General features: G+C 40.4%; 1 protein-coding gene across 3 annotated transcripts in view; it reads right to left on the bottom strand.

The window, feature by feature from the left end:
* The window catches only part of ASH1L (ASH1 like histone lysine methyltransferase), a 245,358-nt gene that overhangs the window by 186,881 nt on the left and 41,740 nt on the right, over window positions 1-16,737 (bottom strand). For all 3 annotated transcript variants that reach the window (XM_032264961.1, XM_032264963.1, XM_032264962.1), the window contains one exon: window positions 10,195-10,713. In XM_032264961.1, coding sequence (XP_032120852.1) covers window positions 10,195-10,614 — 420 coding nt within the window. In that variant the 5' untranslated portion in view covers window positions 10,615-10,713. The remainder of the gene's footprint in view (window positions 1-10,194; window positions 10,714-16,737) is intronic.

The following is a 16,737-nucleotide window of genomic DNA, read 5'->3' as shown; positions in this document are numbered from 1 at the left end:
AGTTTTTGCATTGTTGAAATTTGCCACCTAACATGGGAATATGTTCTTTTATTTTGTTTTTATTTTTTTGAGATGGAGTTTCACTCTTGTTGTCTGGGCTGGAGTGCAATGATGTGATCTCAGCTCACTGCAACCTTGGCCCCAGGTTCAAGTGCTTCTCCTGCCTCGGCCTCCTGAGTAGCTGGGATTATAGGCATGCGCCACCATACCTGGCTAATTTTTATATTTTTAGTAGGGATGGGGTTTCTCCATGTTGGTCAGGCTGGTCTCGAACTCCCGACCTCGGGTGATCTGCCCGTCTCAGCCTCCCAAAGTGCTGGGATTACAGGTGTGAGCCACTGCACCCTTTCAGAATACATTCTTAAATGTGGTTATGTTATATATAATTTTAATGTGCATTTCTCACTTTATGTTTTTTGCTAATGACTTACTACTTGCTGTTTATTTTATATTCATTTCAGACTATGGAAATGTTAGGCAAAAAGCAAATTCAAGCAATTTTCTTATTTCGGTTTAAAATGGGTCATAAAGCAGCAGAGACAACTTGCAACATCAACAACACATTGGCCCAGGAACTGCTAACGAATGTACAGTACAGTAGCAGTTCAAGAAGTTTTGTAAAGGAGATGAGGGTCTTGAAGATGAGAAGCATAGTGGCTTGCTGTCAGAAGTTGACAACGACCAACTGAGAGCAATCATCAAAGCTGATCCTTTTATAACTACATGAGAAGTTGCTGAAGAACTCAACTTCAACCATTCTACGGTTGTTTGGCATTTTACACACCAACAACGAACAATTTCTTAATCAGATTGTGACGTGCAACTAAAAGTAGAATTTATATGACAACCGGCAACAACCAGATCAGTAGTTGGACCCAGAAGAAGCCCTAAAGAACTTCTCAAAGCCAAATTAGTACCATAAAAGGTCATGGTCACTGTTTGGTGGTCTGCTGCTAGTCTGATCCACTACAGCTTTCTGAATCATGGCAAAACCATTACATCTGGGAAGTGTGCTCAGCAAATTGATGAGATGCACCAGAAACTCAAAAGCTGCAGCCAGCATTGATCAACAAAAACAGCCCAATTCTTCTCCACGACAATGCCTGACTGCATATCACACAATCAACACTTCAAAAGTTGAATGAATTAGACTACTAAATTTTGCCTTACCTGCCATATTCACCTGACCTCTCCAACAACCGACTACCACTTCAAGCATTGACAACTTGTTGCAGGGAAACTGCTTCCACAACCAGCAGGATGCAGAAAATGCTTTCCAAGAGTTTGTCAAATCCAGAAACATGGATTTTTATGTTACAGGATTAAACAAACTGATTTCCTGTTGGCACAAATTTTTATTGTAATGGTTCCTTTTTTGATTAACAAAGAAAGATGTATTTGAGCCTAGTTGTAATGATTTAAAGTTCATGGTCAATGGCCGGGCACAGGGGCTCACTCCTGTAATCCCAGGACTTTGGGAGGCTGTCAGGAGCTCAAGACCAGCCTGGCACACATGGTGAAACCCTGTCTCTACTAAAAATACAAAAATTAGCCGGGTGTAGTGGCGAGCACCTGTAATCCCAGCTACTCAGGAAGCTGAGGCAGAAGAATTGCCTTAACCCAGGTGGAGGCTGCAGTGAGCTGAGACCATGCCACTGCACTCCAGCCTGGGCAACAAAAGGAGACTCTGTCTTAAAAAAAAAAAAAAAGGATTCCTGGTACAAAACTGCAATTACTTTTGCACCAACCTATTTATACATATATATGAATATAACTCAGACATTAGCCTACATACCATACTAGCATGGATTATGGACAGAAAACTTTATCCTCTGAGGCAACCTGATGTCACTTTATCTTCATCCTTTGCTATTGTTTCTTACACTGCCTTCTATGTTTCCATTTTCCTATTATTTTATTGTCTTCCTGCTATAGTACCAGTGTCTACTACTTTCAGTTTACTTATTATTTAAGTTCTAACTGTAAAGACCACTAAAGAGGTTGCTTGACCCCATTCAGAATATTGTATGTAATCTATGGCCATTGGGAGTTTATAATCTTAAAATTATAAAAAAAATTATACATAGTATTTCAGTAGACAAAAAACACTATTTTCAGTAGCTAACTCACTGGACAGAAAATAATTCACTCTCATTTCACAGTGAGTAAAAGCAGTGTTTCCCAAATCTGCTAGAATCTAAGAAATACCTGAGGCATATGTTAAAATACTGAATTATCTCTGTCGGCAGATGACACAATTTTATATGTAGAAAACCCTTAGGCATCAACAAATTGCTCAAGCTAATAAATGAATTCAGCAAAGTTGCAGGATACAAAAGCTACATGCCAAAATCAGCTGTGGCCAACACAGTGGCTCACACCTGTAATCCCGGTACTTTGGGAGGCCAAGGAAGGAGGATCACTTGAGGTCAGAAGCTCAAGACCAGCTTGGCAAAACAGGAAGACCCCATCTGTACAAAAATAATTTTTTTCTTTATTAAAATAAACAAAAGGAAGCTGAGGCAGGAAGACTGCTTCAGTCCAGGAGTTTGGGGCTACAATGAGCTATGATTATGCCACTGCCCTCCAGCATGGGCAGCAGAACAAGACCCTGTCTCTAAAAAACAATTAAAAATAGGAATTAAAAAATCAGTGTATTTCTATATATTTACAATGAGCAATCTGAAAAATAAATTTAAAACAATTCTGCAAATTTGATGCAATCTGCAATCACATCAAAAAATAAATAGACAGGAATAAATTTAAGGAGGTAAAAGGCTTGAACACCAAATATTTTACAAAATATTACTGAAAGAAATTAAGGAAATCTTAAATAAACAAAAGACATCCTACATTCATGGATTTCAGGACTTCATATTAAGATGACAATACTACCTAAAGTGATCTGCAGATTCAATGTAATCTCTATCAAAATTCCAACACTGTTGTTTCCAGAAACAGAAAACCCTATCCTAAAATCCATATGGAATTGCAAGAACCACAAATAGCCAAAACAATTTTGAAAAAGAACAAAGTTGCAAGACTCACACTTCCTGATTTCAACTTACTACACGCCAGGCATGGTGGCTCATAACTGTAATCCCATCACTTTGGGAGGCCAAGGCAAGAGGATCACTTGAGCCCAGGAGTTTGAGGCTGCAGTGGGCAGCCTAGCCTGGGTGACAGAGCAAGAACCTCTCTCTTTAAAAACAAACAAACAGGATGGGCACAGTGGCTCACACCTATAATCCCAGCACTTTGGGAGGCTAAGGAAGGCATATCACTTGAGCTAAGGAGTTTAAGACCAGCCTGACCAACACAGTGAAACCCTGTCTCTACTAAAAATACAAAAATTAGCCAGGCATGGTACTGGGCACCTATAATCTCAGCTACTCGGGAGGCTGAGGCAGGAGGCAGGAGAATTACCTGAACCCAGGAGGTGGAGGCTGCGGTCTCCAGCCAAGATCATACCACTGTGCTCCAGCCTGGGCAAACTCCAGCCTGGAGTTTGAGACTCCAACTCAAACAAACAAAACAAACAACAAACATGAACTACAAAGCTACAGTAATGAAAACAGTGTGGTACTGGTAGAAAGATAGACGTATATACAGACCAATGTAATGGAATGAAAGACAGTCCTGAAATCACAGATATGGTCACTAACTTCTTTTTTTTTGAAATGGAGTCTCACTCTGTCACCCAGGCTGGAGTGCAGTGGCGTAATCTCGGCTCACTGCAACTTCCGCCTCCTGGTTTCAAACAATTCTCCTACCTCAGCCTCCTGAGTAGCTGGGATTACAGGCGAGCGCCACCACACCCAGCTAATTTTTGTATTTTTAGTAGAGACGGGGTTTCATTATGTTGGTCAGGCTGGCCTTGAACTCCGGACCTCATGATCTGCCTGCCTTGGTCTCCCAAAGTGCTAGGATTATAGGTGTGAGCGACCGCACCCAGCCACTAATTTCTTTTTTTAAACTAAGGTGCCAAAACCATTCAATGAAGAAAGGATACTCTCTTCAAGAAATAATGCTGAAAAAACTGAATATCCACAAGCAAAGGAATGAAGCTGGACTCTTACTTTAAATCATATACAAAACTTAAACTCAAAATGGATAACAGGCCTAAACATAAGAACTAAAATAAAGCCCTTAGGAAAACATAGGGGCAAGACTTTCACAACATTGGATTTGGCAGTGATTTCTAGGATATGACACTAAAAATACAGGCAATAAAGGAAAAACAAACTGTACCCAGTTTTCATCAAAACTGAAAACTTTTTTTGCATCAGAAGACACAAAAGAAAATGAAAAGACTATCCACAGAATGAGAGAAAATATATTTAAAATCCTATATACAGATTATAATAAAGAACCTGGACAGTTCAACAACAAAAACACAATTCATAATTAAGTACTCAAATGATTTGAACAAACATTTCTTAAAGAAGATACACAAATGACCAATAAGCACATCATTAGTCTTAAGAAAATGCAAATCAAAAACCAGCTCTACAACTTAAGAAAGGGGGGAGAAGGGGAGAGAAGGGGAGGGGAAGAAGGGGAGGGAGGGAGGGAGGGAGGAAGGGAAGAATGAATTAAGAAAACCTCATGAAGATTCACAGAAATCAGAAAACTCATGCACTGCTGGTGGCATATGAAATAATAAAGCCACTGAAAAAGTTTACAGTTCCTGAAAGAGCTAAATAAATAATTACCATATGACCCAGTGATTATATTCCCAAGTACATACCCAAAAATTCAAAGCAGGAACTTGAACAGATAATTGTATGGCAACATTCACGAAAGCATTATTCACAAGAGTCAAACATTGGATGTGAACCAAGACTCCATCAACAAATGAATGAATAAAAAATAATGTGGTGAAACCGGGTGTGGTGGCTCACGCCTGTAATCCCAGCACTTTGGGAGGCTGAGGCAGGCGGATCATGAGGTCAACAGATCGAGACCATCCTGGCTAACATGATGAAACCCCATCTCTACAAAAAAATATAAATAAATAAATAATAAAAATAAAGTGATGGCCAAGCATAGTAGCGCATGCCTGTAATCCCCACACACTGCGAGGCAGACGGGGGCGGATCACCTAAGGTCCAGAGTTTGAGACCAGCCTGACCAACATGGAGAAACCTCGTCTCTACTAAAAAATACAAAAATTAGCCAGGTGTGGTGGCACATGCTTGTAACCCCAGCTATACAGGAGGCTGAGGCAGGAGAATCATTTGAACTGGGAGGCAGAGGTTGTGCCACTGCACTCCAGCCTGGGCAAGAAGAGTGAAATAAAGAAGAAAAAAAAAGAAGAGAGGAGGGGTGCAGAGGGTAGATGGGAGAGGGGAGGGGGGAAGGGGGAGAGGAGGGGAGGGGGAGGGGAGGGGGGAGGGGAGAGGAGGGGAAGAGAGAGGGGCAGGGGAGGAGGAGGGGAGATGCAAGGGGAGGGGGAGGGGAGGGGAGGGAAGGAATAGTGGTATATCCATTCTATGGATTATTCAGCCCTGAATTGGGATGAAGTTCTGGCACATGCTACAATATAGTTTCAACTTGAGAACACTATGGTAAATGAAATCAGCCAGACACAAAAGGAAAAATATTGTATGATTACATCTATATGAGTTAGCTAGAATAGGCAAATTTACAGATGCTAAAAGTACATTAGTTTTTTTTTTTTTTTTTTGAGATGGAGTTTTGCTATTGTTGCCCAGGATAGAGTGCAACGGTGCAACCTCATCTCACTGCAGCCTCTGCTTCCTGGATTCAGGCTATTCTCCTGCCTCTGCTTCCCAAGTAGCTGGAATCACAGGCACCCGCCACTACAGCCGGCAAATTTTTTGTATTTTTAGTCAAGATGGGGTTTCATCATGTTGGCCAGGCTGGTCTCAAACTCCTGACCTCAGGTGATCCTCCCACCTCAGCCTCCCAAAGTGCTGGGATTACAGGCATGAGCCACCGCACCCAGCAAGTACATTAGATATTACCAGTAACTGGGGACAGAAGAAATGGAAGATACTGTTTAATGGTTACTGAGTTTTAATTTGGGATAATGAAAAAGGTTTAGAAATACACGATTTTGGCTGTGCTAGGTGGCTCATGCCAGTAATTCCAGCACTTTGGCCAAGGTGGATGGATCACCTGAAGTCAGGAGTTCAAGACCAGCCTGGCCAACATGGTGAAACCTTGTCTCTACTGAAAATACAAAAATTAGCTGGGCGTGGTGGCACATGTCTGTAATCCCAGCTACTCAGGAGGCTTAGACAGGAGAATCACTTGAACCCGGGAGGCAGAGGTTGCAATGAACCAAGATGGCGCCACTGTGCTCCAGCCTGGGCAATAATAGTAAAACTGTCTCCAAAAAAAAAAAAAAAGTCTTAAAAAATATAAATGACATGTCTAAATTACTCTAAATAATAGAGTCTATGACTACTATAAATTTAAGAATATGTCACATAATTCAAGAAAGTGAAAACTGCATTTATGAAACAACTTGAGTTTTGCCTTTAAAAACTGAATAGTTAACATAATCATTCAGGTGCTACCATGACAGCAAATAATTTATATATTTTTTCCAAGGGCCTTATATTTTGACCTTTATTGTTAAATGAAAAATTCTATTAAAAGGTAAAGTATGTGATCTGCACTACATGTTTTTATCAGAAATTTAAGGCCTAACTTTGCTCTAAACAACATAGACAAAAAGATCAACTGCTTTTAAAGAACTGAGGTGGGGGAAATTTTGGTTTTGCCAATTTTGCCAAATTTGTTTGGCAAAGCCTTCCTTTAAAACAAAAACCCCAAACTTTCTTTGACTACCAACCTAACTCATAATAGTCTATCTTTTCCTCTTTAACCAATGATGTTTAATCTTTTTGGTACCATGAACCCTTCTGAAAACAGTTACATAAAATAGCCATATAAAATGAGAGCTATATAAAACTGCATCCCAACAAACACAAAATTCTACGCGTAGTATCATATTCTAAGGGCAATCACACTCTCCCACATCCTTCTAGAGTTCCCAGGTGGTAAAGCCCTACCTTAGACTGTAATAGAGAAGAGAGAACATACACAAGGACCTACACTTCCAAGATAACTATATTTAAAATTAATTCTAAAAATAACCATTTAAGATCAGTACCAATACAGTCCTACTTTATTAATAAGAAAACCAAGGCCCAGTAAGACAAACTTATTTGAAAGTACAAAGCTATTAAGCCAGGATTTGAAATTGGCTCTGACTCCATTGCTCATACTCTTTTCATTATTTTTGAAGAACTAATTCAGAGGACAATAACATATTCAAACTCCTATCTACAAACTGTTGAAAATGTAAACATCCAACCATCCACTGGCAGTTTTGAAATTAAACATATATCTTCCCTCAGAAACCACAGACTGCACTGTACCATAAACAGGATATGGTATATAACCTACTTACATATTGAGCGTAAAGTACTGAAGGTGAAATTTTTGAGTACAAAACCTCATCACTGACTACTTAAAATAACACTATAGAGGCTAGGCGAAGTGGCTCACACTTGTAATCCCAGCACTTTTGGAAGCCAAGGTGAATGTATTGCTTGAGGCCAGGAGTTCGAGACCTGCCTGGCCAACCTGATGAAACCTCATCTCTACTAAAAATACAAAAATCGGCCGGGCGCAGTGGCTCACGCCTATAATCCCAGCACTTTGGGAGGCTGAGGCAGGTGGATCACGAGGTCAAGAGATCGAGACCATCCTGGTCAACAAGGTGAAACCTCGTCTCTACTAAAAATACAAAAATTAGCTGGGCGTGATGGTGCGTGCCTGTAGTCCCAGCTACTCAGGAGGCTGAGGCAGGAGAATTGCCTGAACCCAGGAGGCGGAGGTTGCGGTGAGCCGAGATCGTGCCATTGTACTCCAGTCTGGGCAACAACAGCGAAACTCCGTCTCAAAAAAAAAAAAGAAAATACAAAAATCAGCCAGGCATAGCGGCACATGCCTGTAGTCCTAACCACTTGGGAGGCTGAGGCAGAAGAATCGCTTAAACCCAGGAGGTAGAGGTTGAAGTGAGCTAAGATGGTACCACTGCATTCTAGCCTGGGTGACAGAATAAGACTCCATCTCAAAAAAATAAATAAATAAAATAATGTAACACTATAGAAAGATTACTAAAGACAATCATCCTGGAGAGCTTTACAAGTTACTTGTGCAAAATATGCTCTAACAACATTTCAAGTAAAAAGGTCTAGATAAATATCTTTTTCAATCTTAGGAAAATTCCTGAGATCAAATGGAATAGTTATTATCTTCATTTCCCAGACGAGGGAAAACTCGGGATAAGTTAACCAATTTATCCAGTTAAATTTTTTCAAGAACTAGCAATCTGAAAAACAATGAAGAGTCTGCAACAGTGTTTTTCTGAAAACTGGAAACGTAAAAACCAAATGAATGTGATGATAAAGAATTAACAGCAAAAATCAAGTCACTTCATACAGTCAGGGATATCCCAAAATTTTAGTCAAAACATTAAGCCAACTCTTTCTGCCATTACTTTGGTTTTGTATGCATACTATTTAAATCAGTATGTGGGCACACATGGTGCCAACAGTATAAAATTCAATATTGTATAAAGTGACTAAACTTGTACTCAACACATGATCCAACAGAAAATTAATATCTTTACTAGACAGTGGTAAACAGAGTTAAGAAAAATTAGCCGTTAATTTGGATAGCTGGCAGGAAGGTGGGGGGACTGTTTTTTTTTTGTTGTTTGTTTGTTTTGTTTTGTTTTTTTTGAGATGGAGTCTTGTTCCATTGCCCAGGCTGGAGTGCAGTGGTGTGATCGCAGCTCACTGCAACCTCCACCTCCTGGGTTCAAGTGATTCTCCTGCCTCAGCCTCCCAAGTAGCTGGACTACAGGTGCACACCACTACACCTGGCTAATTTTTGTATTTTCAGTAGAGACGGAGTTTTGCCATGCTGGCCAGGCTGGTCTAGAACTCCTGACCTCAAGTGATCTGCCACCCTTGGCCTTCCAACGTGCTGGGATTACAGAAGTGAGCCACTGCACCAGCTGGGACATTTTTAATATATTGTCTAGCTTAGGAAGAACAATAATAGGAATTAATACTTTACAGAATAATTCATTTAACAAAAGCTTTCACCATGTGTTAGTGAATCTGATCCTTACAACCATCCTGAAAGGTAGGTAGTTTTAACATCTTTTGATCCTCAGTTCCTTCTCTGCTAATTTGTCCATCGTCTGTTAGTAAATAGGAAGGTAAGGTTCAAATCTACGTTTTCTAACTATTACAAATCCAATATTCTTTCCACTATGTCACATTAGAAGCAACAATGGTGAGTATACCTCCATTTAAAACATTTTTCAGCTGGGCACGTTGATTCATGCCTATAATCCCAGCACTTTGGGAGGCAGAGGCACGCAGATCACCTGAGGTCAGGAGTTCGAGACCAGCATGGCCAACATGGTGAAACCCGTTTCTACTAAAAATACAAAATTAGCCAGGTGTGGTGGTGAGCGCCTGTTATCCCAGCTACTTGGGAGACTGAGGCAGAAGAATTGCTTGAACTCAGGAGGTAGAGGATGCCATGAGCTGAGATCATACCACTGCACTCCAGCCTGGGTAACAAGAGCAAAACTCCATCTCAAAAAAACCAAAATTTTCATAATTTTACATGTACAAATACATACATGGTTATGCTATTAACTTACATCTTTGACAAGCCTCAAGCTTATTTTAAGACTGACAAGCCAGGCGCAGTGGCTCACGCCTGTAACCCCAGCACTTTGGGAGGCTGCGGCAGGTGGATCACGAGGTCAAGAGATCGAGACCATCCTGGTCAACATGGAGAAACCCCGTTTTTACTAAAAATACAAAAAATTAGCCGGGCATGATGGCGCGTGCCTGTAATCCCAGCTACTCAGGAGGCTAAGGCAAGAGAATTGCTTGAACCCAGGAGGCGGAGGTTGCGGTGAGCCAAGATCACGCCATTGCACTCCAGCCTGGGTAACAAGAGCGAAACTCCGTCTCAAAAAAAAAAAAGACTGACAAAACAAAGAATCTGGAAATAACACAGAGAGATTAAAATCAAACTACTGGGATATGTAAGTAGGATAGATAAAAATTAACATGGAAATGAAAATATTGTCAATAACCACATATTGTTAGGAATTCTACTTACTCGTTTTGAAGGACAGTGTTCATTCTTTTCATCCGTCATCTTTCCACTTTTAAGTGCTTTCCTTGGGTGCTTGATAGTTGTTTTTATGGCAGGTCGACATACATAGTTCTCCAGGTTCTTTGGAGGTTTTTTAGTTCTCTTGGCCTGGAGGCCAATTTTCAATTTCAAATTTCCCTCTGAAAAGTTTGTTTCTTTTACTGAAAACTGTTGCTGTGCATCAGTCAAACCATCATCTTTGCCAGCTTCGATGTTTCTTTCTCGATTCCGTTTACGAAGGTCCTCTTCCTCCTTTGTGTTTTTTTCTAGCTCTACTTCTCTCTTACTGACCAGTGTGCCAGTACTGATGGCAGAAGGACTCTTTCTTGAAAAACCTTCGGAATCAGAACCCAATCCTAACATAGCAGTATTTCTAGGGTCCATCACAAGCGTATGTTATTGCCAAGGAATCTTATGAAAATTTTACAGAACTGTGTTCCATAAAAAACTGGGATCTCCAAAACTTGAAACCAGCATCTTTCTCTGCAGAACAGACCATAACAAAAATTTATCAGAAAAGAGGAAATTATTGATGAACATCAGTAATTTGGGTATAGGGGAAGACAAAAAGGAGGTCAACTACCCCCCCCAAAAAAAAGAAAATCACAGTTAAATAAAAATGTTAATTCAAAATAGATTTAAATCCATTTACTTATATAAAAAAAATTTAAAATTCAGAATAAGTTTATCATTCTACAGATATAGACAAGCTACAGCGGTATGGTGCAAATCACCAAGAATCACCAAGAAGCTTCTGCAATTTACGGTCAAACATTGCCTAAAATAAAAATAACTTCATATATTTTCGAACTCCTCAGTTTTAAAAGATTATATTCTCTACACTTCTACTGAAGTACACTTTTACTTCCTACAGTTTTATTGAAGGTAAAAAAATCATGTTTTTTTGATACTCCATTGACTATGATGTGATTATTATACATTGCATGCCTGCATCAATATATCTCATATGTACCCATAAAAAAATTGTTTTTAAATTATCTCTTAGTCTGGTTTCAGTGTTCCAACCTTTTAGAAGAGATTAGCAGACTTTTTGAGGTTAGGATTCTCTTATTCAGAAACTTATTCAGGAATTATCTCTGTTGCCAGCATACAATTCAACTCTGAATTCATTCACTTGTCCCTTCAAAAAACATTTCCAAACACCTATCATGTGCCAGGCATTGTGCTACACCCTGAAAATACAGTATTCCACAAAATGAACACAGGTCCTAAATTTTAAGAGGTTTATACTCTAGTGAGAAGGGCAAACATTAATAATTATACAAATGATTAATCACTTTTGTTATAAGAACTTTAAAAATCAGAAATTTATTTTTACAAGTTTTCCTCACGACAAATAGTTGGCACATGTCAATTCTCCAAATACACAAAAAATGTTTTAAAACTAGTGTGCCATCGGGAGCAGTGGCACGTGCCTGTAGTCCCAACTACTTGGGAGGCTGAGGTAGGAGGATCGCTTGAGCCCAGGAGTTCTGGGCTGTAATGCGCCATGCCGATCGGGTGTCTGCACTAAGTTCCGCGTCAATACTGTGACCTCCTGGGAGCGGGGGACCACCAGGTTGCCTAAGAAGGGGTAAGCCGGCCCGGACTGGAAACGGAGCAGGTCAAAACTCCCGTGCTGATCAGTAGCGGGATCTCGTTTGTGAATAGCCACTGCACTCCAGCCTGGGCAACATAGCGAGACCCCATCTCTAAAAAAATAAAATAAAAAATAAAACTACTGTGCCAATTTATTATCTCACAATAGGTGATACATCTGAGAATCTCCACAAGACACCTCCATTTTGAATATAAAGAGCCTCAGGAAACCAGACTACCATATAACCATTAGGGAGACTAGTGAAATTTTTGTTTGTTTTGAAATGGAGTCACGCTTTGTCTCCCAGGCTGGAGTACAGTGGTACCATGTTGGCTCACTGCAACCTCCATCTCCTGGGTTCAAGACATTCTCCTGCTTCAGCCTCCAGAGTAGCTGGGATTACAGGCGCACACCAAGACTCCCTGCTAATTTTTGTATTTTTAGTAGAGACAGCGTTTTGCCATGTTGGCCAGGCTGGTCTCAACTACTGATCTCAGGTGATCCACCCTCCCTGGCCTCCCAAAGTGCTTGGATTACAGGTGTGAGCCACTGTGCCCTGCCAGAGACTAGTGAATATATTAATAAAACCAAAATAAAACAAGTCAGTATTCTTGAAGATTGACAGACCAGTCTTCATGTCAAGCAAATGTCTGACTCAAGATCTAGGACTAGCATCTGGAAAAAGGACAGCATCTTATCCCTTAGAAAGTTTTTATGAAGTAGAATATTTTGAACTATGTGCCCTGAGACTTTTCATTCCAACAAGGGTATAAGATTCTTGGCCAGGCACGGTGGCTCACACCTATAATCCCAGTACTTTCAGGGGCTGAGACAGTGGACTCTTTGACACAGGTGGACTCTTTGAGCCCAAGAGTTTCAGACCACTGGGCAACATGGAAAAACCCTGTCTCCACAAAAAAATACAAAGATTAACAGGGTGTGGCGGCACACAGCTGTAGTCCCAGCTACTCAGGAGACTGAGGTGGGAATATCACTTGAGCCTTGCAGGTCAAGGCTGCAGTGAGCTGTGATCATGCCACTTGCACTCCAGCCTGGGCAACAGAGCAAGACCCTGTCTCAGGGGTGGGAGGAATAGTTGCCTTATAACTTCTACAAGGATTGTAAGTAAAATACCTCACCCAATGACTTGCATATAGTGAGGTGCCAGCCGGGTGTGGTGGCTCATGCCTGTAATCCCAGCACTCTGCAAGGCAGAAGCAGATGGATCACTTAAGGTCAAGAGTTCGAGACCAGTCTGGTTAATGTGTCAAAACCCTGTCTCTACTAAAAATACTAAAATCAGAGGGGTGTGGTGACAGGCACCTGTAATCCCAGCTACTCAGGAGGCTGTGGGATGACAATCACTTGGGAGGTGGAGGTTGCAGTGAGCCAAAATCATGCCACTGCACTCCAGCCTGGGTGACAGAGCAAGAAAAAAAAAAAAAAAAAAAAAAAGGTACCAATAATTTAGCAATAAGAGGAGCAGCAGCAGTGTTTTAAGTACTCAACAAATATTGGCCTATGGGTAACTCCTTAGCTTGTTATCGCTCCATTGAATCATATAAACAGCTGGAAACTAATCTTCCAATCATTTCACTCTGATGATTCTTGTTGTTTACCACTTCATGTATTAACATTTCACAAAGGCATTTGAGGATTTTTAATAATCTCGCTCTCCTGTATTGAAACTTGTCTTTAGTGGCTCACGCCTGTAATCCCAGCACTTTGGGAGGCCGGGGCGGGCAGATCACGAGGTCAAGAGATCGGGACCATTCTCGCCATGATGAAACCCCGTCTCTACTAAAAAATACAAAAATTAGCCGGATGTGGTGGCACGCACCTGTAGTCCCAGCTACTCAGGAGGCTGAGGCAGAAGAATCGCTTGAACCCAGGAGGCGGAGGTTGCAGTGAGCCGAGATTGCACCACTGCACTCCAGCCTGGCAACAGAGCAAGACTCCGTCTCAAAAAAAAAAAAAAGAAACTCGTCTTTACTTCCCAACACACACCCACTATGGTTTAGTCAATTCAGTTTTCTTTACTGTCCCTAACAAATCATGTTCATTTCTGCTTATGTGTCACATAAACATACAAACTCTCTCTTTATATGTACAAAGTAAGCTGCGCACAGTGGCTCATCCTACAATCCCAGCACTTTGGGAGACTAAAGTGGGAGGATCACTTGAGCTCAGGAGTTCAAAATCAGCCTGGGCAACATAGTGAGACCTCATCTCTACAAAAATTAAAAAATTAGCCAGGTGTGTGGTGTTGCATCCCTATAGTCCCAGCTACTCAGGAGGCTGAGATGGGAAGATGGCTTGAGCCCAGGAGGTTGAGGTTATACTAAGCCATGATTATTGCACCACTACACTCTAGCATGGGCAACAGAGCAAGACCCTGTCTCAAAATATATATTTTGAGATATATATATATATATAATTAGGAAAGTGGGGGGAAATAAATAATAAAATGTATATTAAAAGTAATTAAAATAACTCAAGTGTTTCATAAAAATAAATAAAAAATAATTTTAAAAGTACAAATCCTGGCTGGGCACAGTGGCTCACACCTGTATTACCAGCACTTTGGAAGGCTAAGAAGGGAGGATCACTTGAGCCTGACTTTGAGACCCGTCTAGGAAACATAGCAAGACCCTGTCTCTACAAAAAATCAAAACATCAGCCCAGTGTGGTAGTGCACGCCTATAGTCACAGCTGCTCAAGGGAATGAGGCAAGGAGATGGCCTGAGCCTACGAGATCGAGGCTGCAGTGAACCATGTTCATGCCACTGGACACCAGTCTAGTTACAGAGCGAGACTCACAAAAAGTAAAATTTTTGAGACAGGGTCTCACTCTGTAGCCGGGCATGGTGGCTCGCGCCTGTAGTCTCAGCTACTTAGGAGGCTGAGGCAGGAGACTTACTTGAACCTGGGAGGTGGAGGCTGCAGTGAGCTGAGATCACACCACTGCACTCCAGCCTGGGTGACAGAGGGAAACTCGTCTCAAAAAAAAAAGTAGTCAATTAAAAAAAATAAACTCGCTCAAAAAAATAAAAGAGTACAAAAATCCTATCTTCTCCGTGATAGGCTCACAATCCTGAAATCCAAAAAACTCTGAAATCCAAGTTTTTTCAAAACCTGGTGATAAAACGACATGGACCCATTGCAGTCTTAATTACCATAATTTCTGTGAATAATGATAAATTAACAATGCAAAAGTATTAATGGGCTTGATTAAGTGATTAAGGGATGCTACTACTCCCAAAAACCACAGTGCCAGTTCACAAAATCCACATTTCTAAAAGCAAAAAAAAAAAAAAAAAAAAAAAGGAAAAAAGGAAAACATTTGTAACACATGCAGAGAATTTAAAAGTATATATATATATATTTTACAGCATCAAACGTTTTGGATAATGGATTCTGGACCTAAGTTCTCAGACCTATATTTAAGCTTGCACTGACCTTATCCATCCCTGATTATTTATGATCCATATAAGATCACAATTAGGGCAATTAACTTTTTTTCTTGTTCTGTATTTGTCAGCTATACCCCTCAACAGATTAAGTCCTTCCTCAGTATCAGCAGGGGATTGGTTCCAGAACCCCACCTCCCATCCCACCCCCTCAGATACCAAAATCTGAGGATGCTCAAGTCGCTTATATAAAATGGTGTAGTATTTGCATACAGCCTACACACATTCTCCCGTATACTTGAAATCATCTCTGGATTACTTATAATAACTAATATAATGTAAATGATATATAAATAGTTATTACACTGTATTTTTAAATTTTGTATTATTTTTTATTGTATTGTTATTTTTAATTTTTTTCTAATATTTTTCATCCGCAGTTGGTTGAATCCGTGGGTGCGGAACCACAGATAGGGAAGACCAACTGTATAATTAAAATATAAGCTTCATGAGGGTAGGAACCTCTTCTGGCTTGCTCACCACTGTATCCCCAGCACCTGAAACAATGAACAGCACAAATTTTAGTACCCAATAAATAGCTGAATAAATTAATGAGTGAATTTTAAGGTCCCTGTAGCTTCTAATACAATAATTGGCATGTAGCAAATGTCTTTTTCTTCCTGTTTTACATAACTTTATCTTGTGTTACAATGAAAAAACTACACACAAGTTTTTTCCTTAATACACTGATTTTATTTCATATAGGTGGTTTTCTATAAATTTAATAAAATATGCTAATTTCACTAGTGACATAAACCATATTTTATACATCTTCTGTCTCTGTACCATCAAAGCTGGTCTAAGAAAAACAATCATGTTCAATCATCTCACTTTATATTCCTAACCACCAACTTTGAGTGGACCCTTGGTGCTGCCAATACACTTCCCTAATCCAATCACTTTAATACTGTCCTAGAAAACGGTTTCATCCCATCTCCTCTTTCTTCATTCTCCCTAACTTTGCTTATCTGATCACAGCAGTAGTCCGATAGGAAGCAATAACAAACAGAAGAAAACTGCCACAAGTGCCCACCACATATCTACCTACCTTCCTACCTGTGCCTGTTCCTATAGATTCTGCCTGCCTTCCTATCACAATATATAAACAATCTCTCCTTTTCAACTCTTCATTTAGGCAACTATCTCTTTTCTCTCTCACGTCATCCATTTCTCATATTTCCTCTGAATAATGCCAATAGGCCTGAAAACAAAAACATACTACAATATCTCTCATGGAAGAAAATTCCTCTTGGCTGGGTGCAGTGGCTCACACCTCTAATCTCAACACTCTGGGAGTCCAAAGTGGGTGATCACTTGAGGTCAGGAGTTTGAGACCAGCCTGGTCAACATGGTGAAACCTTGTCTCTACCAAAAATATAAGAAATTACCCGGGTGTGGTGGTACATGCCTATAATCCCAGCTACTTGGGAGGCTGAG

The sequence above is a fragment of the Sapajus apella genome, unplaced genomic scaffold (assembly GCF_009761245.1).
Source record: "Sapajus apella isolate SASKATOON/1434 unplaced genomic scaffold, GSC_monkey_1.0 scaffold148, whole genome shotgun sequence".
NCBI lineage: Eukaryota > Metazoa > Chordata > Mammalia > Primates > Cebidae > Sapajus > Sapajus apella.
Note: the sequence above shows the minus strand (reverse complement) of the source record. Positions and strands in the feature narration are given on the sequence as shown.